The sequence below is a fragment of the Bubalus bubalis genome, chromosome 18, assembly GCF_019923935.1.
Source record: "Bubalus bubalis isolate 160015118507 breed Murrah chromosome 18, NDDB_SH_1, whole genome shotgun sequence".
Classification (NCBI taxonomy): Eukaryota; Metazoa; Chordata; class Mammalia; order Artiodactyla; family Bovidae; genus Bubalus; species Bubalus bubalis.
Genome location: NC_059174.1, coordinates 17,846,497 through 17,874,134, shown reverse-complemented (window position 1 = coordinate 17,874,134; position 27,638 = coordinate 17,846,497). Strand labels below are relative to the sequence as shown.

Sequence of the window (27,638 nt, the reverse complement as noted above, 5' to 3'; positions counted from 1 at the left end):
TAGTTGCGGCGAGTAGGGGCTCGTCTCTAGTTGAGGTGCATGGGCTTCTCATTGCGGGGGCTTCTCTTGTTGTGGAACATGGGCTCTAGGGCACGTGGGCTTTGGTAATTGTGACTCCTGGGCTCTAGAGTACAGGCTCAGTAGTTGCAGTCCACGGGCTTAGTTGTTCCGTGGCATGTGGGGTCTTCCCGGATCAGGGATTGAAGCCATGTCCCCTGCATTGGCAGGTGGATTCTTGCCCACTGAGTCACCAGGGAAGCCCCGGGTCCCTCTTTTTGATGGGAGAGGGCAAGGTCTTCCTCCGTAGTAGCACATGGGATGGGAGTCGTTGCTGCCGTCTAGGACAAGTGCAGCTGCCGTGGGAGGTGGAGAGTGAAAAATCAGCCCGTGAGAGAAGTTGGAGCTAAGTGTGCTGACAGGGAAGGAAAGGGGACCTTCGGGAACAGATGATGGGGATCTGGGTGGCCTTGATACTCAGGCCCGCGGGGAGTGAGGTGGGTAAAGAGTTAGCCCTTGGCTAAATACACTTGAAGTTAAGGGATGGAACAAAGGTCTATGTGGCTGTTGAAACAATTGGAAACAACCAGAACCTTTGCTGGGCCTTGGGGGCCGTGAACAGGACCCTGCAGGTGACTCTTGGAGGGTAGGACGGTTCCTTGACACTTGAGACTCACTTTTCCACTGAGGCTATGCTGTGGGGAGACCATGTAGTGGAGTGGTTAAGAGTCAGGCACAGCTGGAGAAGACTCTTGAGAGTCTCTTGGATAGCATGGAGATCAAGCCAACCCTGAATATTCACTGGAAGGACTGATGCTGAAGCTGAAGCTCCAATAGTTTGGCGACCTGATGTGAAGAACTGACTCATTGGAAAGTCCATGGTGTTGCAAAGAGTTGAACGTGACTTAGTGACTGAACAACAACAATAACAGCTGTCTTTGAAATCTGCCCCTGTGGCCTTGGTGAAGCATCATCATCTCCCAGAGTCCCAGTTTCCTCAGCTGGAAAATGGTTTGTGATGGTGCCCAGTTCATAGGGCACCAGGTCGGCTGGTAATGCTCGCTGCTGTGGGTGGACCCCTGGGCAGAAAGATGGTGGTGTGTGCACAAGAAAACACCCCGCTTGTGAGTTAGCTGAGGTGCAGTGTGTGGCCCGGCAGGTCGGGAACTCTGGCAATGGACGGAAAGGCGGCCTGCATGGTGCCGATTCTGTTTTCTGTCCCAAGCTCGTGGCCCTGGGGAGAGGGCCCTGTTGGAAATTGTTTAGTTTAGGCCTTCCTTGGCTGTCCCCTAGAGAACTTGGGTGAGGCTGCAGGGAAAGGCCCAGCGGCCCATTTTTGGGAAGTCCTCAGCTCCGGGTGGGGATGGGCAGAGAAATGAGCTGTACTGACCTTGCTTTGGGGGCCCTGGTGGTTGCAGGGACCTGGGGTCAACTGTAGTTTAGGCTCAAGGTTTCCACGATGGAAACCCGAGGCAGCCCTTGGGGTGGGGGCTCCGGAGGGCTGGTGGCGGCTGCTGGGCCCTGCGTCCCCTGTGCGCTCTCAGTGAGGACCCTCGGGGGCCTCTGGCTGGATGAGGGAGGGACATGGGCCAGCAGGGCTGCCCCCAAGGAGCCAGAGCTGGGCCAGGGGAGCAGGGCAGGTCCGCTCCTGATGGCCCCAGGGGCTCTCTGAGCAGCTGCTGAGGGTGGGCCTGGAAAGAAGAGACCCAGAGGGTGCCCCAGGGGCACTGGCACCCTCAGCGCTCTCGTCTCCTGGCCTTGGGCGTCTGGGGTCCAGGCCCGGAGGAGGGCGAGTGACTCCACGTCAGAACTTGTAGGTTCAGTCTCTTATGTGGCTCTGGGTGGCCTCTCAGAGCCTCAGTTTTCTGAGGAAAGCTGGAAAAATAACACCATTTTTCCCGATTGTGAGGCTCAGAGGCTGGGTCACACGAGATTGCCTTACAGAGTAAACCTTCGAGCAGGATGGAGGGCTTCCTGCTCTCGAGGTCTTGATTCTGTTGACGCAGCAGAGGGGCCCCCGGGGACTGGGTCTCCAGGGAAGTCCTGCTTCTAACAGTACTTCAGGCTGTGTATGAGGTCCCCATGTCGCTCACCTCCCGTCTCCTGTCCCTTCCCATGCAGCCACCTTGCCTTCCCATCTAGGACACAGCGGCGGGGAGGTGACAGTTCCTTAAAACAGATTTATACTCTTGGATGACTTTATGGGTTTTTGCCTTATAAAAACCCACGAGTTGACATTCTGATTTATCTGCTCCTGAGTCAACAGGATGTACCAGATTTAAAGAGATCAAATGCATTGTAATGTTTGTGGTTCCAGTTGTGGATTAGATGAGCTATTATGGAAAGTGCTGCCAAGTAAATATGGCAAAAAAAATATAACAAGGGGATAATTTAAATTTGTCTATTAAACTGTGTGTTAAGTAAAGTAGCACCGGCGTGCTGCTGAATGTAACTTATTATCTGGAGACTTGGTGTAGTAGATAAAGTGGGAATTATGGTTCTTTTTTTCCCCCTTCAGAACATTTTTTTCTGTTAAAGGAAGAGACTGTAAACTAGGAATTTCAGAGACGGGTGCTTGACTGTTTAACCATGGCTGTGTGATGACTTATAATATTGAAGGCTCCAAATGATATTTCTCATTTCTTTGCTTTCTATTTCTTGCGGTCGCTGCAGCAGCAGATCAGATTTCCTGAGATAAATATGCTGCCTGGCTTTTAATGGGATTTTTGTATTGCCGGGAGTTGGCGTGTTCTGATAATAAAAGAACCTAAAAATTGTACATCCCTTAATTGGTAAGAAGAGAGATGTTTTGATGGGCCACAAATGGAAACATTGATTTTTACTGCCTCCGCGCAGCTCCAAGCGGCGTGTCACGCCACGTTCCCCGCCACGGAAGGCGGCAGCTGGCTCTCCAATGAGCTGATTTGTGTTTGTAGGTTCTCGATGTCGGGTGCTTGGAAGTGTGCGTTCTGTGCGGACGGGAGAAACGGAGCCCTTATAACATTATCTATTTCTAAATTGAAATATTTGTAGAACTGTGGCTTCTACCTCAAATCGAATGCATTTTTTGCTTTGTTCCTCTATCTTCCTTTGGCGACCAATCCTTGGGGGTTTAAAGGCTGTGTGCAGAAGGCTTTTTCTGTAACTGTGATGTTATGGGCACTATACACACACACTCATGCACACATACATACATGCACACACACATACACACACCTCTGCATATAAGTATATGTTTGCATCAATATCTTTACATGTAGTAGAGATTTCTCTCTCTAGTTTAAATAAGCCCTAGTTTCTGCACAGGTTGATCTGTTGCCCAGAACAGACTGTGGGAAGAGATGACAGGCACTTTGATTTTTGGTTCCAAGTCTCTGTATTTTAATGGGCAGTTTTAATCCACTGACATTTATTGGGATGACTGATATATTTTGTATGTAATATTTGCCATGGATTTTTTTGCACTTCAGTTTACTAGTTCTTGTTGGGCCCTGTTTATCTCTCAGATCGAGTCTGCTCTGTGGGGAAGTGCATGGGGCAGGAGTCAGGATGTCAAGGTCAACATCTGTCGGGGGCTAGGGATGTTACAGCCCCCTGGCTGGAGGCCAGGTGCCTTACCTGTGAAAGGGGAATAACAAAGCTATCCCTCTCTGCAGGGGAGGGGCGGTGGCAGAGTGGAGCCAGGTGATCACTTGAGCCCTCTTTAGCTCTGGGATGTGTAAGACTGAAATGGGGCTACATGTGTGTATTTGTGACTTTGAAAATGCACAGAATGCTATGCAAACCCAAAGCATTGTTATCATGATCATTAATCATGAGTTCAGTTTTCTGTACAGTTTATCTACTGGTTTGCATGGTGCTAAGCATAGAATCGGAGAAGGCAATGGCAAGCCACTCCAGTACTCTTGCCTAGAAAATCCCAGGAACGGCAGAGCCTGGTGGGCTGCTGTCTATGGGGTCGCACAGAGTCGGACACGACTGAAGCGACTTAGCAGTAGCAGCAGCAGTAGCAAGCATAGAATTGGTATTTTATTTTAAAGAAGTTGGTCACATGATTCCAAGGCTGGTTCTCACTCTCTAGGCTGATACTGGGGTGCAAGTGAGGGCTCAGGTGCCTTTTAAGGAGCGATTTGACTGTCCTTGGTCCTGTAAACACATGCGCTTCTTTGATTCCAGAATCAGGACATCTTTACAAAGAACTGAGCCAGCCTCTCACCACATTGACAGGCATGTTGTGTGGAGGGTTAGTCTGGCTAAGAGATCTCTCAGCTCTAAACCACAGGGCTTTCGGGGAAACTTAAAGCTTGTGCATTAGGAATAGCTGATCAAAACACTGGAGAGGTGTGTGAGAGAATTGAGTTTTTAGGAGACAAAATGCTAAGGCATTTTCACCTCCCTGATGGGTCACGACCCCCAGTATCCACGCACAGAGGGAAGATGACAGGAAATCCCTCTGGAAGATTTGCACCAAGAATTAAATAAGCTAGCTGAGAATTATGGCACCACATGCTACAAAAACCCATATATTAATATACTGAGAGGTGTCAAGGATAATGGACCCTGGGAGGTAGAGTAATTAAATGTATCTTCATAAATGCGGGGCGATTTCTTTTACAGTGCTTTCCCCAGACCCCGTCAGCTGACATGGACTGTATTCTTCCTGTTGGCAGGAGGCCTAGAAGGAGAGCCGGAGTGTGATCGAAAAACCAGCCGAGCGCTGGAAGACAGGAACAGCGTGACAAGTCAAGAGGAGAGGAATGAGGACGATGAAGACGTGGAGGATGAGTCAATTTACACCTGCGATCACTGTCAGCAGGACTTTGAGTCTCTGGCAGACCTGACGGACCATCGGGCCCACCGCTGTCCTGGAGGTAATGTTAAATAGCACTGGGATTCTGACAGGTGGTTATACGGGTAATTGGACATAGCAACAGCTTGAAACCTCAAGTGAGATTAAAGAATTAATAATGTAATTTTACAGTTAATGTCATTTTATTGTGGTGTCTTGGGTACCCTCTTCAATAAAATTAAAAATAAAAGCAACAGCTTTGCGGCAAGCAGGAGTTAGGTGGAGGTACCCTGTCCTTGCTCCCCGAAACTGCCGTCTGTGGTCCGTGACCCATAAGTGGGTGGGTCTGCACCCTGGATTTCTGGAAGGCCTTTTGGAAACCCAGCAATTAAGAGGTTATTAGTGCAAAGTTAAGCAGCTTAAGTGTGGAAAGCTGCGTGAAGGAGTGAACTCTGAGGCAGGGCTAATGATGGGATGAGGAGAATTTCAGAAGCCAAGAAGTATGCCTGCAGAAAGGGACCCAGTTCTGCCTCTGCACTTGGCCTCTGCTTCTCTGGGTAGGAGAAGGGTGGCTGGGAGCAGTTTTTGCTAGACCTGACGATGGCCCTGTGTTCTGTTTACCATCTGCCTCAGAGAAGGTGGACAAGGCCACAGTTTCTAGGAGCAATTTAAGACTTCACGAGTCAAGTGTGTCCGTGTGTCTGGGGTATATAGGGTGTGAGGGGTAGGGGAATGGGGGCATGTGTATTCCCTGGAGTGTGGCAGCCATGCTATCCCGTTAGGGTTGACATCATTCCAGGCTTTGCGCAAGGAGGTCAGAGCATCCGTATTCCTTACATAGCTATCCTGAGACACTTCCTTGTATTGTGATTGTTGATGCAGCCCCTTGGGTGCTGGTTTGTGGGGATAGGACCTAAATCTCCAACCAATACTGCAAGGAGGGCCTGACACCTGTTTGGGGAGGGAAATTTGCTGGTAGGAGATAGGTTGGGACTCAAAGTCTTATTTCCTCTACCTGTCAGGCTGTCTTGGAAGTTTGATAGCCAAGTGTTTGGGGAACTTTGCTATGACTTTTCCTCTAGTGACATCTGTACCCACACAGCCCTGGATGAGCCAAGTCCTCATTCTCAACCTCTAAAGGGAATCGATATCAAAAACAATGGACCCAGAGAGACTCAAAGTTTTGAACTGTTTGGGAATCAGCAAACCAAACCCCAGTCATTTTGGAATTTGTTAATGTTTCCATCATTGGCAGAGGAGATGGCCAACTTAGGTGCTCAGAATCAGAATTGGAAGGGATTTATGCGGTTGGCTTTTCCAGTCGTCTTATTTCCTGGGGGAAAATATTGAGGCACTGAGACAGAAAGGTGATTACTTAACCCGGGTCACATAGCAGTTTGGTGATGGAATCAGGACCTCCTCAGCATTGTGGGCTACAGACTCTCATTCTCCTTGAGACAACAGTCGATGCTGATGTAGTTCTTGATTAGCTATGAACTGAAGTGAAATCTTAACTATAAGAGAGTGAACTATTGGTACATATTTTGAAAACAATCAGCTAATCGATCTTCTAATTAAAAGCTGTTCTCTTTATGTACTATCACACTGCTCCCATGCTATTGTTAAAGCAGGGCTTCTCAGTTCCACCGTGGAGTGATGCTTTGTTGGGTGTCTGTAGCTCTTGGAATGAGGTGCCATTCCTGGCACTACCCAGGCTGTTCCTTCCTCCAGTTCTTCAGCATCAAGGAGATTCTTACATCTGTTACCACCCTTTTGAGAATGGTGTTGCTTCTGGCTGGAGAAGGGAGATTGGGAGGCTTTGGGGCTATATGTGGGAGTCTGTATTGGAAATTTTAAATGGTAGCTATTTGTCCTTTGGTCCTGGGCACGACTGTCTTCCCAGTGGCGGCCTCTTTTCTTCACAGCCTCAGACTTTGGCTGAAATCACGGCAGCCCCATTTGCAGGGTCTCCAGCCATCTTTATCGATGCATCTTTATCCACCAGCTCCTCTGCCTGCTTCCTGGCAGGACCCCACTAACGACCTCCACTGGGACATGGGAACCAGGAATACCCCCAAACCCTGGAGCATTGGACAGGAGTCAGAGATTCCTTGAAAGAGTACAGGAAACAACCTCGCCTAATAGCATCCCTGAGAAATTCATTACCACCCAGTAAAGGCGTGACCCAGCCTGGGCAAGTCCCCCGAACATGGAAGAGAGACGTGAGGAGTTATTTCCCCCAGTTCTTAGGACTACTCAGGGACAGGATACACTATTGGGAATTGTGTGCATATTATTCAAAACAGGGCTTCCCTGATAGCTCAGTTGGTAAAGAATCTGCCTGCAGTGCAGGAGACCCTGGTTCCATTCCTGGGTCAGGAAGATCCCCTGGAGAAGAATAGGCTACCCAGGCTCGTATTCTTGGGCTTCCCTGGTGGCTCTGCTTGTAGAGAATCCACCTGTAGTGCGGGAGACCCGGGTTCGATCCTTGGATTGGGAAGATCCCCTGGAGAAGGGAAAGGCTACCCACTCCAGTATTCTGGCCTGGAGAATTGCTTGGACTATACAGTCCATGGGGTCACAGGGAGTCAGACACGACTGAGCGACTTTCACTTTCACTTATTCAAAACAGGTCCCTACCTAGGATGCCTCCAAACATCCTTAGATTGTGTGGTGGGACTTCCCTGGTGGCTCAAACGGTAAAGTGTCTGTCTACAATGCAGGAGACCCAGGTTGGATCCCTGGGTTGGGACAATCCCCTGCAGAAGGAAATGGCAATCCATTCCGGTACTATTGCCTGGAAAATCCCATGGACAGAGGAGCCTGGTAGGCTACAGTCCATGGGGTCACAAAGAGTCGGACACGACTGAGCGACTTCACTTTTTCAAACTGCGGCCTCAGAGGTGTCTCTGGGGCTGTCTGACTGAAGGGCTCTGAAACCCACTCCAGACAGAGCTATTACCTTAAAAAGTTTGTTTTATACATTGAGTTAGTTTAACATCTTCAAAAATTGGCTTCTGCTTTAAAACTTTGGAACTGGTACAAAAATGCAACAGCAGGCCCTCCTAGGCCAGCCTCAGGGATCTCTGCTGGACACTCATCCTTGGTCACCTGGTCGCAGTACTAGGGACAGTGCAGGTGGGCATCGCTGCCCCGTGGAGCAGACTCTGGAGGGAAAGGCGGACACTTTTCAGCCCAATGAAGACCGTTTCAGACAAGGATTTCAGAGAGGACCCTGCTCTGTGAGGCCCGGCAGGCTCTGGGTGCTCCACAGACGCTTCTGAGGGAACAGATGAGTCTTGTTTTGAGAGAAGGTGGAGCTTCCCTGCTGTTGAGGATCTGGGGCCTGAGGGCAGCGCACCTGTCCATTGGAATCCGGCTTCGGGTGTGAACAAGAAGCTTTCCTGCAGAGGGCTGTCTGTCCTCCTGGAATGCGGAGGCAGCACAACCCTCCCCAGCCAGGGTACCTGGAAAGCCCAGCCCAGGGGGCAGTGTTTGTGGGGTTCATCTTGAGTGTGGCCCTTTCTATTATTATTATTAATTTTTTACTGAAGTATAGTTGATTTACAATGTTGTGTTAATTACTGCTCTACAGCAAGGTGACTCAGTTATACCTATATGTGCATTCTTTTCCAGTATGGTTTACCGTGGGATATTGAGTATAAGTTCCCTATACTGTCAAGTAGGACCTTATTGTTTATGTATTCTCTATGCACGAGTTTGCATCTGGTAATCCCAAACTCCCAATCCATCCGTCTCTCGGCTCCTACCTTGGCAACCGTGAATCTCTTCCCTAGGCCCATGATTCTGTTTCTGTTTCATGGAAGGTTCGTTTCTGTCGTGTTTTAGGTTCCTTGAATGTGGTCCTTCTTTGAACTGCTCTGGCAGAGTGAGCTCTGGGCTCTTGCTGTGGCGGTGGGGTGGGTGTGGGGGCACGGCCTTGTTCCATCAGACTCCAGGAGAGTGGTGTGAGGTCTGGACAGTTTCTGGGGGTGGGGATGCTCCTCATGGAAGGGGAGCCTCCTACCAGAATGGTGGTGATGGCATTCACCAGGAAGCTCCCAGATCCTCAACCCTGGAGCCAGAACTGTCTGCACCGAGGAACCCTGGCTTCCAGGGGTTTCTCGTTCCTCAGCAGGAGAGGCAGTGCTGCGTCCAGCAGGGCTTGCTGAACTGTGGACTTCCAGAACCGAAGGCAACTCCATCGAGACCTGTTTGTATTTCTCTCTCCCTCTTTCTCCCTCTCCCTCTCCCTGCTTTGTGTTTGCAGAGAAACCGACTTTAAACCCACAAGCCAACAGACATTGCATCTTTAGGACACGAAGTGAAACAAGCAAAGATCTGGTCCTCTCTGCCAATGCTCCCACCCCCAACAGCTGTCTGATTTCTCTTTGTTCCCCTCTAGTCCCTGCCCACAGGATAACAAATGTTTACATGCTTGGAGTTGTGGGCACTTACCACCTTATATTTGGCATTTGTTACTGAACATTTTCTGAACGGATTCCTATGTTGCCATGTGGTCTTCTGCATTATCCTTTCTGGGGAGCCCTTCTTGTGAAGCTGGCTTGCTGGTACTGGGTCCATATACTGTAAAAATGTAGACCAGTGTGCCAGTAGGTGAGGATTTTTGCAGCAGAGTAGATAGAGGCTGACTCAATGTATGATGGACTTGACTGTTACTGATGGAGTATCCTTTGTGGGCACCGAGTGGGGAAATGGCTAGAGTGTTGGGTGGCCATCTGAACTGATGATAGAAAGTCCCCATTAATTTCGGTCCCACCACAGCGAATAACATGGGGAACCGGGAGTGAGCTGAAGTTTACGTTATGCCATTTCTACAGTGTTGACCAAGCATTTCTGGGCCCTATAAATGGTTGAAGGGGGGTGATTTCCATCATTTTTTAGGAACCAGGAGGATATCAAGTGCCTTAGAAAGTATCTCTAAGAACTTCCTGGGGCACCGTGGAAGCAGGCATGAGGGGTTTGATTTATCCTGGGGGCTGATTCCAGTTTTTTATATGCTCATTGAAGCAGGTCACCCACGGACCTTCAGTCTGGATTCAGGTGGAACGTTTCACTGCTTTCTGATAGAGAAACTATCCCGATACTCTGTGACTCAGACTAACCGCTCATCAGTCCAAATTAATTAGGTTGACTGCCCAAGGACATCTGGGTGCTGGATCTACACGGTGCAGTGCTTTAGATCTGCCTTCTCCAACCGTGTCAGGAGTAGGGCTGTGCTGTGTGTCCGTCTCAGGACAGGTGGGTCCCCAGGACTAGAGCACCCGGTGGCTTTTGCGGCTTGCCAGAGGCTCCTCTGGCATCATTTGGGGTTTCATTATAGGTGGGGAGCAGAGGATGGAGTCTCTCTAGAAACTGAGGCTTTTCACTCTGGGCTCCAGGCACTTGCTCCACAGAACAGAAATTGCCTTTTAGGATCAGGTGGACGCCTTGAAATACATGGGGTTCCTGCTGCTCTCTGGGAGCTCTCAGGGGCTTCAGTCCTGACACTCTTCATATATTGAGCACCTGTCACATGTCAGGCCCTGTGGGACTCACCCTGGAATGTGGCCCCTAGACCTCCCGCCACCTGCTCTCTCTGCAGCCCCTGCCCCATTCAGCCCCCAGCACTCACCAGATTCTAGAATTATTCTGATTCTTTTCAATGTGTTTCCCACCCATCTCCCCCGCTACTGTCAGGCTTCGTGAAGACAAGAGTCATGTCTGTTTCATTCCCTCTTATGTCCTAGCCTGGTGCCTGGTCCACAGTGGTGCTTAATAGATGCTTGCTGAATGCAGGGCCTATCTCACCTCATCCTCACAACAGTTCCTGCAGGGAGGTCTTGTTTTTCATCGTTCCTCTCCACTGTACCCATTGGACGACTGAGGCTCGAAGCTAGGGGGATCTTGCTCAAGGTTACAGAGCTGAGCTAAGATTTGAGGTCTGAACACTTCGTGGTGGGAACACAGACAGTGAGCAGTTTCTAACTGAATTCCAGACGACACAGCCCTTTTGAATGCTCAACTTCAGAAAAAATAAGAGAGAGGGATTTGTTCAAATAGCAACAGCAAAAAATGTGCTCCCTGTGGGTTAATTTCACTGCTCCCTGCCTCTACCCCCAGCTACCCCCCTTTCCTGGGGATTGGGACCAAGGAGTGTTTCCTCAGCCCTTTTGGAAAGGCAGACCCTCCCTTTCTGGCAAAGGTGAAATGCTGCTGTGTAAAAAGCTGGGTGGAAAGTTAATTACACCCTGGTTTGTTCAGCTGTGGCCAGAGTGACCTGTGGGCCCTAATTACAGGACTGGGGCTGCGTGGAGGCTGGCCACCTTTGCCAGCCTCGTTCCTGTCCACCGGCTGGCCAGAGCTCGCCTTTGTGTGCTGGCTCAGGCCCTTTCTTGCTCCGACAGCATGGGTGGGGCCCCTCCCTGCCTTATTGCTTGCAGCACCCCTTGCACTGGTTCCATTTGGGCAAAACGGAGTGGGCGCAGGCCAGCCGCTGGGCGATGCAGTGCCAAGTACACAGGTGCAGGGCACAGGTTCCTTCTGCCCGTGGGGGTGTGCACAGCGCCTCGGTGTCAGCCGGCATCACGCAGAGCAAAAGGCCTGGGGGCTGGAGCACAAAGAATACCCCCACCTGAAGAGCTTTCCTGCACACGAACAGCATCCGGTCACAAAACACAGAGCAAAAAGAGTCCGGCTTACAATGTTTAGGACCAGGAACGAACCCACAGGGCATCTCATTCAAGTGTTCGGAGCGAGGAAACAGAATCAGCTACTGGGGGACACAGAAGAGTCTTAATTAAGTGAAAAGGCAGACCTTGTTCTTGAATGGAAGGATTTGATATCATAAATACATCAATTTCTGTGAAATTAATCTATTAATGTTAGCCAGTGAAAGTAAAAATAAGCTTTGTTTAGACATGGACAAGCTGATTCTAAAGTTCATGAGGTGGAACTTGCCTGGCGGTCCAGTCGTTAAGCCATCGTACTTCCACTGCAGGGGACACAGGTTTGATCCCTGGTCCAGGAACTAAGATCCTGCATGTCGTGTGGTCAAAAAATAGAAAAACAAATGGGCATGCAAGGATAGGAAAGACAGTTTGGACAAAGAGGCCTAACAGGAGGGGCTGGTAACTAGATATGATTTTAAAACATGTTCTGAAGCGGTAGGATTCTAAGTAGTGTGGGACAGACCAGAGGAATGAAAAGAAGACCAGGAATGGACCCGAGTGGGGCTGGAGATTAGGCACATGAGAAAGGTGTTATTGCACGTCAGCAGAGGAAGATGGATGGGCCAGTCAGTGGGGTTGGGAGGGCATGGTGGCCATCCTGAAAAAGGACATTGGATCCCTCCTGCATCCTAATGCCAAAACAAATCCCAAATGGATCAGAAATCTAAACAGGAAAAGAAAACTCAAAAACACTGAAAGAAAACATGAGTTTTTTTTTTTTAAAAAAAGATTGTCAGAATGGGGAAGCCTTTTCTAAATATAACCCTAAACCCAAAAGCCATAAAACAAAGGACAGAAATGTTTGACTACACAAAAATAAAACACTTCTGCATTGCCAAAACTGCAATAAATCAAAGATATATATCACAGGCAAAAGATATTTTCCCTTAATGTGTGAGGTGCTCCTACCAACACTAAGAAAATACCCAATAAATCAACCGCAAAGGGGGCAAGGGCAAGTCTACCCAAAGCCAGCACGCACTCAGATTGGTTGGCAACACACTGCTCATTAGGTATTTTGAGTATCTCCCATGTGCCCAGAACAGAAATGGAACCAGAGAAAGAAAGTTGAATGGGATCTTAAACAGTCAGAAGATTCAGAACTACCTTTATAGTAAGAAAACTGTACATTTAAACCACAGGAAAATACCACTCTTAACCCATCCGATTGGCAAAGACCAAAATGTTTGCCAGCCCTTCACGCTAGTGTGTCCTTGATGCCCAGGCTTGGGCCCTGTTCTCTCTGTCCCCAGGGTTGCCTTGGCCCCTGGCTAGACCACATAGTAGGTGCTCAGTAAATGTTTGTTGAGCTTGTCCTCAAGGAGGCTACAGCCCCCTTGAGATAAGATGTAGACGGTACAGGTTTCATGAAGGAAGGATTCTGAGGTATCAGATAGCAAAAATAAAGGTTCCAGGAAGCGTGCTGGGACGTAGTAGGTCTTCAGCTAATATGTCATCAGAAGGGGGAGTTAGAGAAGGAAGAGTTGATTTATTCATTCAGCAAATATTTATTGAGCACATATTGTAGTTGTTCAGTCACTTAGTCATGTCTGACTCTTTGCGACCCCATGGACTGCAGCACACCAGGCTTCCCTGTCCATCACCATCTCCTGGAGTTTGCTTAAACTCATGTCCATCAAGTCAGTGATGCCATCCAACCATTTCATCCTCCGTCACCTGCTTCTCCTGCCCTCAATCTTTCCTAGCATCAGAGTCTTTTCCAGTGAGTCAGCTCTTTGCATCAGGTGACCAAAGTATTGGAGCTTCAGCTTCAGAATCAGTCCTTCCAGTGAATATTCAGGGTTGATCTCCTTTAGGATTGACTGGTTTGCTCTCCTTGCAGTCCAAGGGACTCTCAAGAGTCTTCTCCAGCACCACAGTTTGAAAGCATCAATTCTTTGGTGCTCAACTTTCTTTATGGTCCAACTCTCAAATCTGTACATGACTACTGGAAAAACCATAGTTTTGACTGTATGGACCTCTGTCAGCAAAGTGATGTCTCTGCTTTCTAATGCACTGTCTAGGTTTGTCATAGCTTTTTTTCCCAAGGAGTAAGCGTCTTTTAATTTCATGGCTGCAGTCACCATCTGCAGTGATTTGGGAGCCCAAGAAAATAAAGTCTGTTATGGTTTCCATTGTTTCCCCATGTGTTTGCTTTGAAATGATGGGACTGGATGCCATGATCTTAGTTTTTTGAATGTTGAGTTTTAAGCCAGCTTTTTCACTCTCCTCTTGTACCATCATCAAGAGGCTCTTTAGTTCCTCTTTGCTTTTTGCCATTAGGGTGGTGTTATTTGCATATGTGGGGTTATTGATATTTCTCCCGGCAATCTTGATTCCAGCTTGTGCTTCATCCAGCCTGGCTTTTCACATATAAGTTAAGTAAGCAGGGCAACAATATACAGCCTTGACATACCCCTTTCCCAATTTTGAACCAGTCCATTGTTCCATGTCTGGTTCTAACTATTGCTTCTTGATCTGCGCACGGATTTCTCAGAAGGGAGGTAAGGTGGTCTGGCATATATTGGGTTGGCCAAAAACTTCATTTGAGTTTTTCCTAACATCTTATGGAAAAAACAGGACAACTTTTTGGCCAATCCAATACTATGTGTAGGGACCCTTCTGGGTGCTGATGGGGGTGGAATGTGGGAACTGCTTATTTGAATAAAAATCAACTCATCAGAGAAGGCACTCATTTCACAAAAGCATTTTTTGACTTGTAAGATGAAGTACCATAGGTGCCCTTGAAAGAGTGGCCTTCCCCAGTGCCTTTAAAAGGGGTTTCCATGTCTAGAGATGTCACTCTCGCGACACTTAGGCAAGATGCTGTGTGTGTCTGCCTCCTGGCGCACTGCTATTTGGGGAGGTGGGTGACTGGCCAGCCTGGGTCTGGCTGGCTGTCGGCGAGGGTGGAACCTTCCCTAAATTGCCTGCCCCCTGGCCCCCTAGTTCCCTTAGAAGGGTGCCTGGGGAGGCGGCAGGCTGCCTGCGGCTGTGGCTGTCTCTGGACAGCTGTCCCTGGCTCCTGGCGACGACATGGAGGGACGTGGTTTTCCAGACGCCAGTGCGATCATCCACCTCCCGTGAAGCCTGCAGGTTTACAGAACGTGTCCCCCTGGCTTCGATTATGTAGAGCAAGCATGGCTCTCGCGTGGTTGGGTCTGCAGGTCTCTCCAGAATTAGACACCAAATCCGACAATGCAGAAGGCAGGGAAGAATGCAGAGGTGGGAAGAATCGACATTTCTTTTGGTTTTCATGGGAAAATAAGCGTCTCTGTGTATGTCCTGAGGTTTCGGAGGACTCTGCAAAGGGGAGGGAGTCTTTTCCTTTTTTCCCACGTAGTCAGCTTGATCACTGTGATGGTTTGGTGGATCAAGGTGCCCACAGGTGGGCCAGAGTGGAATCCGGGTGTGGTGGCTGACACTGGGGTGTTTCTGCTACAAACCTCTTTGGGCTGAGCCTCTGTGTGTAGACCCTGGAGCTGCACTGGGGGAGTGGGGAAGACTGGGCTGTTCCTCCCAGGCTGGACCCTTGGCTTATGCACCTTTCCTGGCATCAGCCAAAGCTTCCATTGGCTTCCTGTCGTTGGGCCCAGGATGTACACCCAGCAGGATGTCAAGGTCTTGGGAGGAGAAAAAAAACTCCATGACCCTCAGGCCGGTTGCATATGTATTCCTGATCTGTCTGGGTCTGGCCTGTCGTCATCCATTGCAGCTTAGATTATTCCAGGGAGTACATGTCACGTCATCAAGTAGTGATGCCATACCTACTGTATTGCCAGGGCAGTGTGTGTGTGTATGAGAGAGAGATAGGAAGTTCCTATCAACAAAGAATGTGTAATCTAGCTGGAAGGTGAAGTCACCATGGTCCTTTTGGCTGCCTGGCACATAGTAGGTCCTCGGTTAACATGCTGTCTGCATAAAGACTCAGTTCAAACTGACAGGCGGAGAAAAGCAGATTCACTGGCTGAAGGAACTGAGAAGTAAGGCCGGCTTCAAGCATGTTTGTCTTGACATGCCCGGGGCTGTGCCCACAAACCCCGTCACTGCGTGTGCAGCCACAGAGGGGCCCCAGAGCCTGTGGGCTTCCACTCTCCTGACTCAGCCTCACCAGGAGAAAGAGTAGCCTCTTTCAAATTGCCAGGACACGGTCCTGAAGTGGACTGCTGGCTATTCCCCATGACCAAGGCTCACCTCTGGAGTCACTTGGGGAGACAGACATGCCTATTAGCCAGGCCCCGGGTGGGAGTTTCGGGGGTCAGCTTCATCCAGACCTCTGTACTGAGCGCTTTGAAGAGGTTCCCCAGGAAACATGGATGTCTTTTCTAGCAGAAGGGAATATATGCAGGCACATATGAGGGAATGAAATAGTCTAATCAAATACCAGATTGACAGCTACCTATGACCAAGTCCATCCACTCGGCTTTTGATAGCATCTAGTCATCTCATCCCGGAGTTTTAGGGAGGCAGATTCCTCAAAGACCAACTGCTCAGTGGTTTCGAACCTTATTTTTAACCCTGTGTACTCAAACACAAGCAGTATAGTCAAAAACAACCAGTATATAAGGCTGGTAGATGCACGGCGCTGTGCTAAAGAGTTGAGGAGAGGGTCTTCCCTGGTGGTCCAGTGGCTAAGGCTCTGCACTCCCAATGTAAGGGCGCTAGGTTCGATCCCTGATCAGGGGACTAGATCCCCCACATGCCACAATTGAGTTCACATTCCGTAACCAAAAGATCCTGCATGCCACAACTAAGCTGTGATGCTTACAGGAGTTGGGGAGATTCTGAGCTCCGCCTACTTGCCTAGCATTCCCTGTCCTGGCCCCTTCAGTCTCCTGGAAGCCCCAGGGTAGCTCTTCAGAAGCCCTGGGCAGCCTGAAAGTCCTAATTGGGCACCCCTTAATGACGGACACTTGTCCAGGGTCGCATGGGGAGGTGGTGGCTTGGCTGGTGGCTCCAGGGGGTATGTGATAGTTCCTAGGAGGCGGTGCAGCCCTAGGGGCTGGCTCCTGGTCACCCATGTGTTCTCTGACATGTGGCCCTTCCTGCAGTTCCTGCCTGGCTCACTGGCTATCTTTGGGGCTATCCCACAGTAAGCTGAGTTCTCTTCCAGGTGGCGCAGTGGTAAAGAACCCGCCTTCCAATGCAGGAGACGAGGTTCAACCCCTGGGTGGGGAAGATCCCCTGGAGAAGGAAATGACAACCCACTCCAGTATTCTTGCCTGGGAAATCCCATGGACAGAGGAGCCTGGTGGGCTCAAAAAGCTCAAAAGCTTTTTCAGTGGGCTCAAAAAAGCCCATCGGGTCACAAAAAGTTGGACATGACTGAACATGCATGCATGCCAGACTCACAAAATTCAAAATTTGTTTGGACTAGATGTTTTCTTTGCTTCATGTGGAGTGAGTTTGGCTCTTGAACTGTGACAAACTTTGAGGAAGTTGTGCCCCTACTCTGGAGGTCCCCACAGAAGCCAGCTCACCCAGACCTCTCCCTCTTGGTCCTTTGGGGATGGAGCTCTGGGATAGAGGCAAGTCGCGCCCTGGTGGCATTCGCTGGCTGCTGGGCCTCCTGGACTCCATGTGCAGGCCAGGGCCAGGCTGGAGAGAGGTTGGACCGCCGGTGGCTGAGTTAGATGGTGTGAGGAGGCGGTCATGAAATCAGTCTGCCGTGCTGTGTCCCGCTACAGCCTCACCCGGGAAACCCAGCATTACCAAAAGTCACATCGACTGCCAGCGTCAGGGGGAAGGAGGGTGCAGCCAAAGTATTCCAGAGTCACAGTATCAAGGTATTTTGTGTAGGTATTTCAGTTTGTTTTTTCTCCCAACATGTACATGTACAGCCCCAAATCTCAGTGTTATTGAGCAAACTCAGGGCCAGTTATGTGGCGCTTTTGTCAAGAGTCACAGCTTTTCCTGTCGCATCAAGATCCACAGTGTCGTCAGCCTAGCACGCCTTGCCCCCTCCTGCCACCTTTATTACCGATAGGCAGGATACACAAAGACCAGAGCCCTGGGAGAGACCCCGTGCTTTTCTCCTGGAAGTGCTGGTGCTAATTCCAGCTCCTGTTGGGCATAAAGATCTGAAAATTGCGTTCCCCGAGTCATCAACTCCGTTTCCTCCAATTTGAGATTGAAAGCTTTGAGAAGTGCCTGTGGGTGAAGATGGGAATAGCCTCCAGCTGAATCCTGACCTGGTTTTGGGGTAAAAGAGACAACTAGAGGGGAATTGTTCTACGAGAGTCCTTTATTGTAGCTGAAAACTATTGATGGCTTAGTCCACGTCCCTTAGTTTATGACTCCAGGGACCCCAAAGAACAAAGCGAACTACCGCTCAGAGGAAAAATATGTTCCTTAGAACCTTAGCAGCCCTGGCACATGCTCATTCATTCATTGAGGAATTTTTTAAAGCACCTACTATGAGCCAGGAACGCGTCTAGATGGGGGGGGATAGAGTAGTGAGTGAAGCAGACACTCACTCCTGCCCATCTGGAGCGTATATTTTGGGGGGTCATTTTATTAAGTTTTTGGGGGAGCTGCACTGGGTCTGCATTGTGGTGCGCAGACTCTTCCTGGTGGTGCCTGGGCTTCCTCTAGTTTCGGTGTGTGGGCTTCTCTTTGTTGCAGAGCACAGGCTCTGGAGTGTGTGGGCTCAGGAGTTTCGGCACGTCAACTCTCTAGTTATGGCGTGTGGACTGAGTTGACCCAAGACATGTGGGATCTTATTAATAGTTCTCTGACCAGGGATCGAACTCACACCCCCTGCATTGGAAGGCAGATTCTCAACCACTGGATCCCCAGGGACGTCCCTGGAGCTTACATTTTATAACACCTAGCTCTCACTGACTTTGGCCAGGAGATTCTTAAACTGACGGTTTGTAGTTATTATGTTCCAAGAACCTGTTGGCGCCCTTTGTGGTTCATGGTGGTGTGAGGAGTGTGAGAGGGGAGCCGTTAGCGTGCTCAGAGGCTGTGTCAGCAAAGCAGGATGAGGAGGTGACTGCTCTGTCCCACGTGTGGCTGGAAAGACCATGATTGGAGAGGGATGCAGGGGAAGAGGGAGAAGGGGAGGCCTCAAAGTCACGCTTGCAAGTTGGGCAGTTAGCATTCTTGGTGGCCAGTGTCAGAAAATCAAACCCTAATTTGCTTAAACCAAGTAAGGGGATTTATTTACTCTTGGAAATAGACATTTCAAACACAGGGATAGCTTCAGGTATGGCTGAATCTAGGAACTCTGGCAAAAGCCTTGGGACCTCATCTTCTTGTATCTTCTGGTTCTGATGAATGCTGTGTTGGCTTTTGGCTCAGGGCAAGTCAAGTGCTCTGAATGGCAGACCCAGAGATGTTCTCCAGAGGAAATCAGGGTGCTGCCAGCATAAGATGGAGAACTGGATGCCATCAGGCAGAAGCAGCCCCAAAAGGGAAGCAGCTTGAATCATTTAATCCTTGGCAACTAAGATCCCAGACGAGGTGACCTGACCTCAGGGATAGGGAGAGCTTGGCCAGTGCCACTAGTCCAGCTGGTGTCTCTCCCTGTGATGGTGGCCAGTGGTTGTTTTTACTGTCACCTCTGGATAAGATGCATTAATGGAGAGGGCTACCTAGTGGAAGCTCTGGTCCAAGCTGTGCACCATAGCAGTGGGGAATGACACAGCCTGATCTCTCTCTTCATCAATCTTGGTACTCCAAGGGACAGAACCAGGACCAATGCAAGAAGCCACGGGACACCCATTCTGGTCCGCGTATAATGAGCAACTTCCTGATGGCAAGAGCCTTTAACAGCCTGAAGATGAACACATTGGATGATGTCAGGGGGGTGGATGGCAGGAGAAAAGGGGCTGGCACTGATCTATATTTCAGGTCCCTCCAAAGCCCATGATCCTATGACTGGCATCCTTAAAATGACACCCTAACACAGAAAAATAGAGAACATCCCCAACAAAATGAGAAGGCAACCAAATTTACCTCCTGCTGGCTGGGGCCTGCGGTTCACGGAGAGCGGCCAGCGGGAGACCAGCCTTTCTCTACTCAGGTTCAGACCACTCCCCCCGACCCCCCTACATGTAGCTGGCATAGTGGGGAGTGGGAGAAGCCGCAGGGGTGCTGCAGCAGAGGCTCAGGGGGATGCAGGGCTTCGGAACAGGAAAAGAGCAAGGAAATCTGAAGTTTAACTCTGGCACTGGTCTAGAATAAAGCTCAGCTATTGGTTAAGCATTTTGGCAGTGTTTTTAAACACTGTATGTGCCAGCTCAGGGGAAAAAATGTACAGGGGATTATAAAATGCTTCATTTTGTGTTAAACAGTTTTATTTTGGAGCTGACTGGCTAGAATTTGGCTGCCTTTGGAAATGACATCATTGCTCTGGGGGGAGCATCTGGGAAGACCGAGGCTGCGAGGCAGCTGAGCAGGTGGGGGGCGTCTGGCTGTAGGGGGTACACGTGCCCTGGCCCCACCCCACCCCCGCGGGCGCTGGAAGTCTTGGCCTCGCTGAGTGGTTGGCTGTGCGTGTCAGCTCTGTTGAACGACAGGGTGATAAGGCCAGATCTGTCCAGGCCGGAGTGACCCCTGTGCGAGCAGGTGGGGACTGAGCGGTGAGGAGATGGGGAGAAGGAATCCGAGGGGCAGGTCTAGATGAATGGCATCCGCCTGTGGCCTCCCAGCCTCTTCCGCACATCTGTCTCCAGGGCGGCTGCGAACTGTGCCCCTCTCCTGCCGCGCTTGGAAAGAACCCATCCTGCAGACCTGGCCCTACCTCTCCCAGCCGTGCCCTTCCTCTCCAGCCGTGAACAGGCTACGCCCTTTCCTACCACAGGGCCGTTGCATCACTTTCCCCGCCCCCTGGAGGTTCTTTAACTTTCTTTTGGGCCTCAGCTCCAACATCACCTACCCAGGGTGGTCGTCTTTGACACCTGAGGCCCCCAGCTAAAGTTGGTCTCTTTCACTCTCTATTGAATCATCCCGTTTGATATCCTTCAAGGCAGTTCTTGGTATTTCAGATTTTCCTTCTGACGTGCTTTAGGATTAGTGTCTCTGCTACTGTTAGTAGACGGTGACCCCCATGAGAGTAGCGACCTGCTCTGCCTTTCTGGTGCCTGTATCTGTCTCTGACGTTACACAGGGCTGGCACATAGTAGGTGCTCAGGAAATATTTACTGACGTTGTTGCTTTGTTGGAAGCAGCTCAGGCGGTGCCACGTTGTGCCATTGGTCACTCCCTTGAGTGGCCGAGGACCGGGAATTCTTGAGGGTAGTCTCCTCTGGTCTGGAGAGGAGCCTCCTTCCTCTCAAACACCACCAAGCCATACCTCCCTACCCCTTCCCTTCCTGCCCTGGAAACTTCTTCCACCTGCTTCCTGGGACCATAGAACAAGCCAGAGGGGGCCTTCTGGTCATCCAGAAGAAAGGGACATTTCGCATGTTGGACCTTCAGGCTGTGGTTAAGTCCCTACTACGTGCCAGGCCCTGGTGTCAGGGACGTAGCAGCTTCCTGCCTGCAGGAAGCTTTCATTCTGCAGGGGAGATAGATAATGATGAAGTAGGTAGATAAATACATAATGATGGCCTGGGGTGCACACCCGCACACCGGGGGGTGGATAAGTACAGCTGGGTTCCTGCCCTGGGAGCCCACTGTCTCCCAGGGGGAGAGTAGGTGTGCAGAGGGTGGGAAAGTCCCTGGGCTCCTGGGGATGGGATTTGAGGAGCCCCAGTGGAGTGACAAGTAGGAGGCCTGGACGGAGGTTTTAGAAAGGTCATCTCCTGTGGGGTTGTGCCCTGTGGAAGGAGTGACAGAGTAGTAGGGAGAAGGGCAGTGGCCACTGACACCTGGGTGGCCAGGTCACAGAGGGTTGGGGCTGGGGACCTCGGCTTGCGGGGGAAATAAGGAAGGACTCGGACTGCCTTTGCTGTGCGCTGCTTGTCTCATCAATGATTTTTAAAATTCCTTGTCACCCTCGTTGATGCCGTATTCTACACTGCTCCCTTTGAGGTCTTTTTATCACAGTCTTAACAAACATCTTGTTGACATAGTTACTTAAAAATTGTTTAAAGGATACCACCTTAGTCAGGGTCCCCACAGAAAACAGATGGCACGCTCAAACAGGGTGATTGAGGAGCATCTAATAAAGGGCTGTTATGGAGCTGGGCAGGCTTCCCAGGTGGTGCTAGTGGTAAAGAACCCGCCTGCAATGCAGGAGACATTAAGAAATTCGAGTTTGATCCCTGGATTGGGAATATCCCTTGGAGGAGGGCATGGCAACTCACTCTAGTATTCTTGCCTGGAGAGTTCCATAGACAGAGGAGCCAGATGGGCTACGGTCCATAGGGTTGCAAAGAGTCGGACATGACTGGAACAGCTTAGCGTGCATGGAGCTGAGCAGGGTGAAGGGAAACCAGCCAGCATCAGGAACATTGAGGACATCCCAACGACCTCAGAGAACCTAATGGGACGAGGGGAGGAGCGTTTGCCAGGACGTGGAGAGAGAGGCTGAAGGACAGGGCTGCCCTGTAGAGGAGTGCCCATGGCCCGACTCTGCCCTCTCCCAGCCTGAACCCAACAGGAGGCAGAGGAGGCCGTTGGTCATGCTTCTGAGGCACAGAGCTGGTGGAGGAGTGGGAGGGTGGGTTTGGAGGCCTGATAACTAGCATGCTTTGCATTACTCCTGATAGGGGCTGACTTATATGCTGCTGAATGGCCGTATTTCAAAGAGTACCCCCATTTTGTAAAAAGGGAAAATGTCCTGTGTGTTGCTTGGGGGATTTTGAGCAACGTGTTTGTCTTGGAGCCTGGGGCCTTGGCTGGTTGCTGTGGGGGGGTTCAGCTTCTGGTTTTCCCTTTTTGCAGGACGTGGTGCTGCAAAGGGCATCAGCATTGTGATGCCCTGTGATGCCACGGATCCTGGGAACAGAGGAGCAGATTTGTCAGACCCAAGGCCTGGCTCCCGGCTCCCGGTGTAGCTATTCCAATCATGTCCCTAGCTGCCAAAACTTTGTTCTTTGCACAGATAGAGAATTGAATAGGTTATCATTACGATCGACGCCATTTGCTTCTTAAGTATTGGAGAAATTGGCAAGGAGGGCACTCTTGTGGCCATCACCGCCCTTGACAGTGCCATTCCATTTACGGCTTCACTGGGGACAATGGCAGGGGAGAAGTCAAGGAAAGCAGGAAGGTCAAGGATGCTTCAGAGGAGCCTCTTTGTTCATTATGTATTTATATCGCACGTGGTTTCCATCCGCCGGCTGCTCTGCTCCCAGGACCCCAGAGGATAAGGCAAAGAAACCTAGGCTCTGAGCACCAAAGCTATTTTTATTTGTGTGCAGGGCGAGGTGACGCGGCTGCTGCAGGCCGAGGTTCAGCTCTCCCTGACACACAGAATTGGATATTAAGGCGGAATTAGAAGCTTGAGTCCAAGGCGATCCCTTGTGAGTGATGCATTCAGGATGGCGTTATGACTTTCCAAACTGCTTTTGCAGAAAAGCAGCCAGGGCAAGATGAAGGAGCCATTCTGGGGGACAACCCCAGGCCCCCAAGTAGTCCTTATCTTAGGGTGTGCATAGATGATGAATCGTTCCTGTCCCCAAATCCAGTCGTCTTCCTGTTGTTTCCTTTTTCCATGACACTTTCCCCACTGGACATTTCATGAGCGCTTCCGTCTCTCCACAAAGCTTCGCAGCCTCACCGTCACTTTTCCACCCCAGCCCTGCCCTGACTTATCACTGTGGAAAGTCCCTGTTTCTCCGATGACTCATGCACTGGTCTAGCACTGTTAGCATTGCTCCACCTTCGTCAGGGGCGGAGGACGCTTTCTGTCACTTTTTATTAAAAAAAAAAAAAATGTAGACATTATTACGGCTTCCAGGGTGGCACTAGTGGTGAAGAACCCGACTGCCAGTGCAGGAGGCTTCAGAGACACGGGTTCGATCCCTGGAGTGAGAAGATCTCCTGGAGGAGGAAATGGCAACCCACTCCAATATTCTTGCCTAGAGAGTCTCATGGACAGAGGAGCCTGAAGGGCTACAGTCCATAGGGTCGCCAAAAAAAAAAATTGGACATTATTAAATATCACTAACACATAAATGTATTCTATTTGTGAAAATTACAAAGATACTGGTAAGACCAGATCTCCTTCTTCCTGTCCCCTACCCCTAGGTTAATTGCGGTCACCATTGCGACTTGCATGCTTCCAGACTGTCTACTGCAGATTTACATTATACCGTATTTCAGGGATTCTGAGACACACTTTAACATCTCTGAAATCGAGATGAATCTTACCATTCGTGGCTTGTCATGGTTTAATTGACAGTGTTTTTTGTTTTGCTTTCTTAGTGGAACATAAAATAGTGGTGCGTTTTATGACCTATGGTTCCTTAGATTCAGTGAAATATAGTGTATGTGTATCCATAGAAACAATGTTGTATTGATTTTTGATTAAAAAAATAAATGATACCATATTGGATCTATCATCCTGCAACTTGCTGGGTTTTTTCACGTAGTACTATGCCTTGGAGGGTTTTCCAGACTGGTGTGTAGATCTCCTTTATTCTTTATTAAATGCCATGTGGCACTGCATAGCATGGATGTACCATGGTTGTTTCCAATTTAGGATGGGCATTTAGGTTGTTTGCTGTAGTAAACATTCTTATATATGTCTCCCTGTGGGAGCATTTTTCCATGGTCGGTAGAGAGAAGGGAGCATTGCTGGCTCCAAACTTCCTTCCATTTCATTCTATTCTGTCCCATCGCACCCCGCCCCATCTCATGCCCTCCCACCCTCTCTCATTCCATTCACAACCATCACCCCAGTACTTCCTGGGTGCCACATACTGTGCCACATCAATCTGGGGGCTTGAGGTGTCTGTACAAGAGAGTCATAGTCCTGCCTCCCTGGAAGCTTAGAATCTACTTGGGAGTTCCAGTTCCAGTTCAGTCATTCATTCATTCCAGTTCAGTGTCCCGCTCTTTGCGACCCCATGGACTGCAGCATGCCAGACTTCCCTGTCCATCACCAGCTCCCAGAGCTTGCTCAAACTCATGTCCATCAGGTTGGTGGTGTCATCCAACCATCTCGTCCTCTGTCGCCCCCTTTTCCTCCTGCCTTCAATCATTCCAAGCATCAGGGTCTTTTCCAATGTTCTTCACGTTGGGGGGCCCAAAGTATTGGAGCTTCAGCTTCAGCATCAGTCCTTCCAATGAATTTTCAGGACTGATCTCCTTTGGGATTGACTGGTTTGATCTCCTTGCTGTCCAGGGGATTCTCAAGAGTCCTCTCCAACACCATAGTTCAAAAGCATCAATTCTTTGGTGCTCAGCTTTCTTAATGGTCCAACCCTCACATCCATTTCGGCCTTCATTTTAACTTATTCCCGGGTCCTTTCTGGCTGGCAAGCCTCTCAGGAGTAACAAAAAGAATGCCTTTGTGCTGACATGAGCCACCCCTTGACTAACTTGGGGCATAAATAGGAATCTCTCCCAAGTGGACCCCTTAAGGCTGACATGTGTTTGAGCTCTGATGGGGGTTCCCACTCTTGTTTTCCTGCCTTTGAGCAGGGAGAAAAGAGCCCCTACCTGTCCTGGGACACCTGGCCTGCTCTCCAGGAAGATGTTCTGTCTACTGCTACCAGGGTTGCAGGAGACATGTGTCCAGGGCTTAGAGGTGCTAGAGGTAGATGGAGCCTTCCTGCCAACTGCTGCCTGGGGATTTCTGAACAGAAAGTGCTGGAAAGTTGTCCTGGAATGGCCTCAGGCAGTGCTTTTCAAACTTTCAAATGCATATGGATCACTTGGGATCTGGCAAAAATGTAGGTTATAATTTAGCAGGTCTGGGAGGGGCCAAGGTTCTGCCTTCATTACAAGCTCCCAGGGTATGGAAATACTGCTATCTGGGGACCATACTTTGAGTAGCAAGAACTTTAGGACCACTAAGCAATCTCTAGAGGCAAAGAGGTCCTTGGGAGCACGGATGGAGAGGTTTGATGGGAGCTGGGTCTTTCTAGGGGCCAAAGCTGTGCACATGTGGCAGATCTCAATCCTTAGGACCTTCGGTTATCTTACTTTGCACTTTTGGCACCCTGCTCTCCAGCAACTGTGTACAAGTCAAGGCAGGGTTTGTTGCTTTGTTTATAGCTGGTAGATTTGTGCTAGTGGGCTTTCTTGGTGGCCCAGTGGTAAGCAACCTGCCTGCCAATGCAGGAGACATGGATTTCATCCCCGATCTAGGAAGATTCTACATGCCATGGGGTTTGAGCTTGTGCCCTAGAGCCAGGAGTCAAAACTGTTGAGCCCATGTGTCGCAGCTACTGAAACCCAAGTGCCCTAGAGGCTGTGCTCCCCAATAAGAGAAGCCACCCCAATGAGAAGCCTGTGCTCTGCAACTAGAGAACAGCCCACACTCCCACAACTAGAGAAAAACCCATGCAGCAACCAAGACTGGGCACAGCTAAAAATAAACAAATAAATAAAATTACATATATAAAAAACAAAACCAAAAGATTTGTACTAGGATTTCCAACCTCAGGGAGGCAGTTAGAGTAGGATAATTCTTCATTCTGGGGGACTGTCCCTTGCTTTGCGGGACAGTCAGCTCCCCTGGCCATGCCCACTAGATGCCAGTAGCAACCTCTCTGATTCTTGCAGCACTGGAAGGCCAGGCAGTGCTGTGCCTCAGTGAGCCACTGAGCTGGACTCGGCCCTTGTTGCGGGCAGGGACCATGGCCTGATCTCCGTGTCCCCCGTGGCTGGCACCATGCCTGGCACGGAGTAAGAGCTTGGATCAGTGTGTGTTGTAAGAAGGAGGTAACAACCTGGACGCAAGTTCTAATCGTCCCCCCCTGTTTCAAGGAAAGGGAACCAAGTGGTGTGCCCCCACCGCACTGGGCAGTGCGGGCGCCGCTGAGGGTGGCCGCATCCTGACCTCGTGGGAGAGCGTGGGGAAACAGGACCTGGAAGTGATGCAGCATTCCAAGGTTCATGTCTGTTTCCTTGGCTTTTCCCCAACACTCTGAGACTCTGCTGGATGGAATGGATGAAACAGCAGCTGAGCGCTTACATTTTTTTAAAATTAATTTTTACTGGAGTATAGCTGCTTTGCAATTATTTAAAAAATTTCTACTGTATAGCAATATGAATTGGCTGTAATATACCTATATCCCCTCCTTTTTGGACTTCTTCCGATTTAGGTCACCACAGAGCATTGAGTAGAGTTCCCTGTGCTATACAGTAATGTTCTCATTAGTTATCTATTTTATATACAGTATCAATAGTGTTTATGTGTCAGTCTCAGTCTCCCAATTCCTCACACTGCCTGCCTTTCCCCCTTAGTATCCAAATATTTGTTCTCTATAATTGAAGTATGCTGCTGCTGCTGCTAAGTCGCTTCAGTCATGTCCAACTCTGTGCGACCCCATAGACGGCAGCCCATGTCTCCCCAGTGGAGACGGGAGCCCAGGCTCCCCCGTCCCTGGGATTCTCCAGGCAAGAGCACTGGAGTGGGTTGCCATTTCCTTTTCTAATGCATGAAAGTGAAAAGTGAAAATGAAGTCACTCAGTCATGTCCGACCCTTAGCGACCCCATGGACTGCAGCCTACCAAGCTCCTCTGTCCATGGGAGTTTCCAGGCAAGAGTCCTGGAGTGGGGTGCCATTGCCTTCTCCGATAACTGAAATATAGTCACTTACAATTTGTTGTTGTTCAGTCACTAAGTCGTGTCTGACTCTTTGCAACCCCAAGGACTGTAGCACATCAGGCTTCCATGTCCTTCACTATCTCCTGGAGTTTGCTCAAATTCATGTCCATCGAGTCAGTGATGCCATCCAACCATCTCATGCTCTGTCGCCCCCTTCTCCTCCTGCTTTCAGTCTTTCCCAGAATCAGGGTCTTTTCCGGTGAGTCAGCTCTGCACGTCAGGTGGCCAAAGGACTGGAGCTCCAGCGTCAGCATCAGATTTACAGTACCATTGTACATCAGTTGATTTACAATGTTGGGATAGCTTCAGTAGAGCAGAGTGACTCAGTTATACATACATATTTATATTATTTTTCAGATTCTTTCCCATTGTAAATTGTTACACGATATCAGAGTAGTTCCTTGTGCTATACAGAGGGCCTCCGTGGTGGCTCAGATGATAAAGA

The 27,638-nt window shown here is 49.7% G+C and overlaps 1 protein-coding gene across 3 annotated transcripts in view; it reads left to right on the top strand.

Annotated features, from left to right (window-relative positions):
* The window catches only part of ZNF423 (zinc finger protein 423), a 346,122-nt gene that overhangs the window by 102,685 nt on the left and 215,799 nt on the right, over nt 1–27,638 (top strand). For all 3 annotated transcript variants that reach the window (XM_025268619.3, XM_025268623.3, XM_044931682.2), the window contains one exon: nt 4,668–4,868. In XM_025268619.3, coding sequence (XP_025124404.2) covers nt 4,668–4,868 — 201 coding nt within the window. The remainder of the gene's footprint in view (nt 1–4,667; nt 4,869–27,638) is intronic.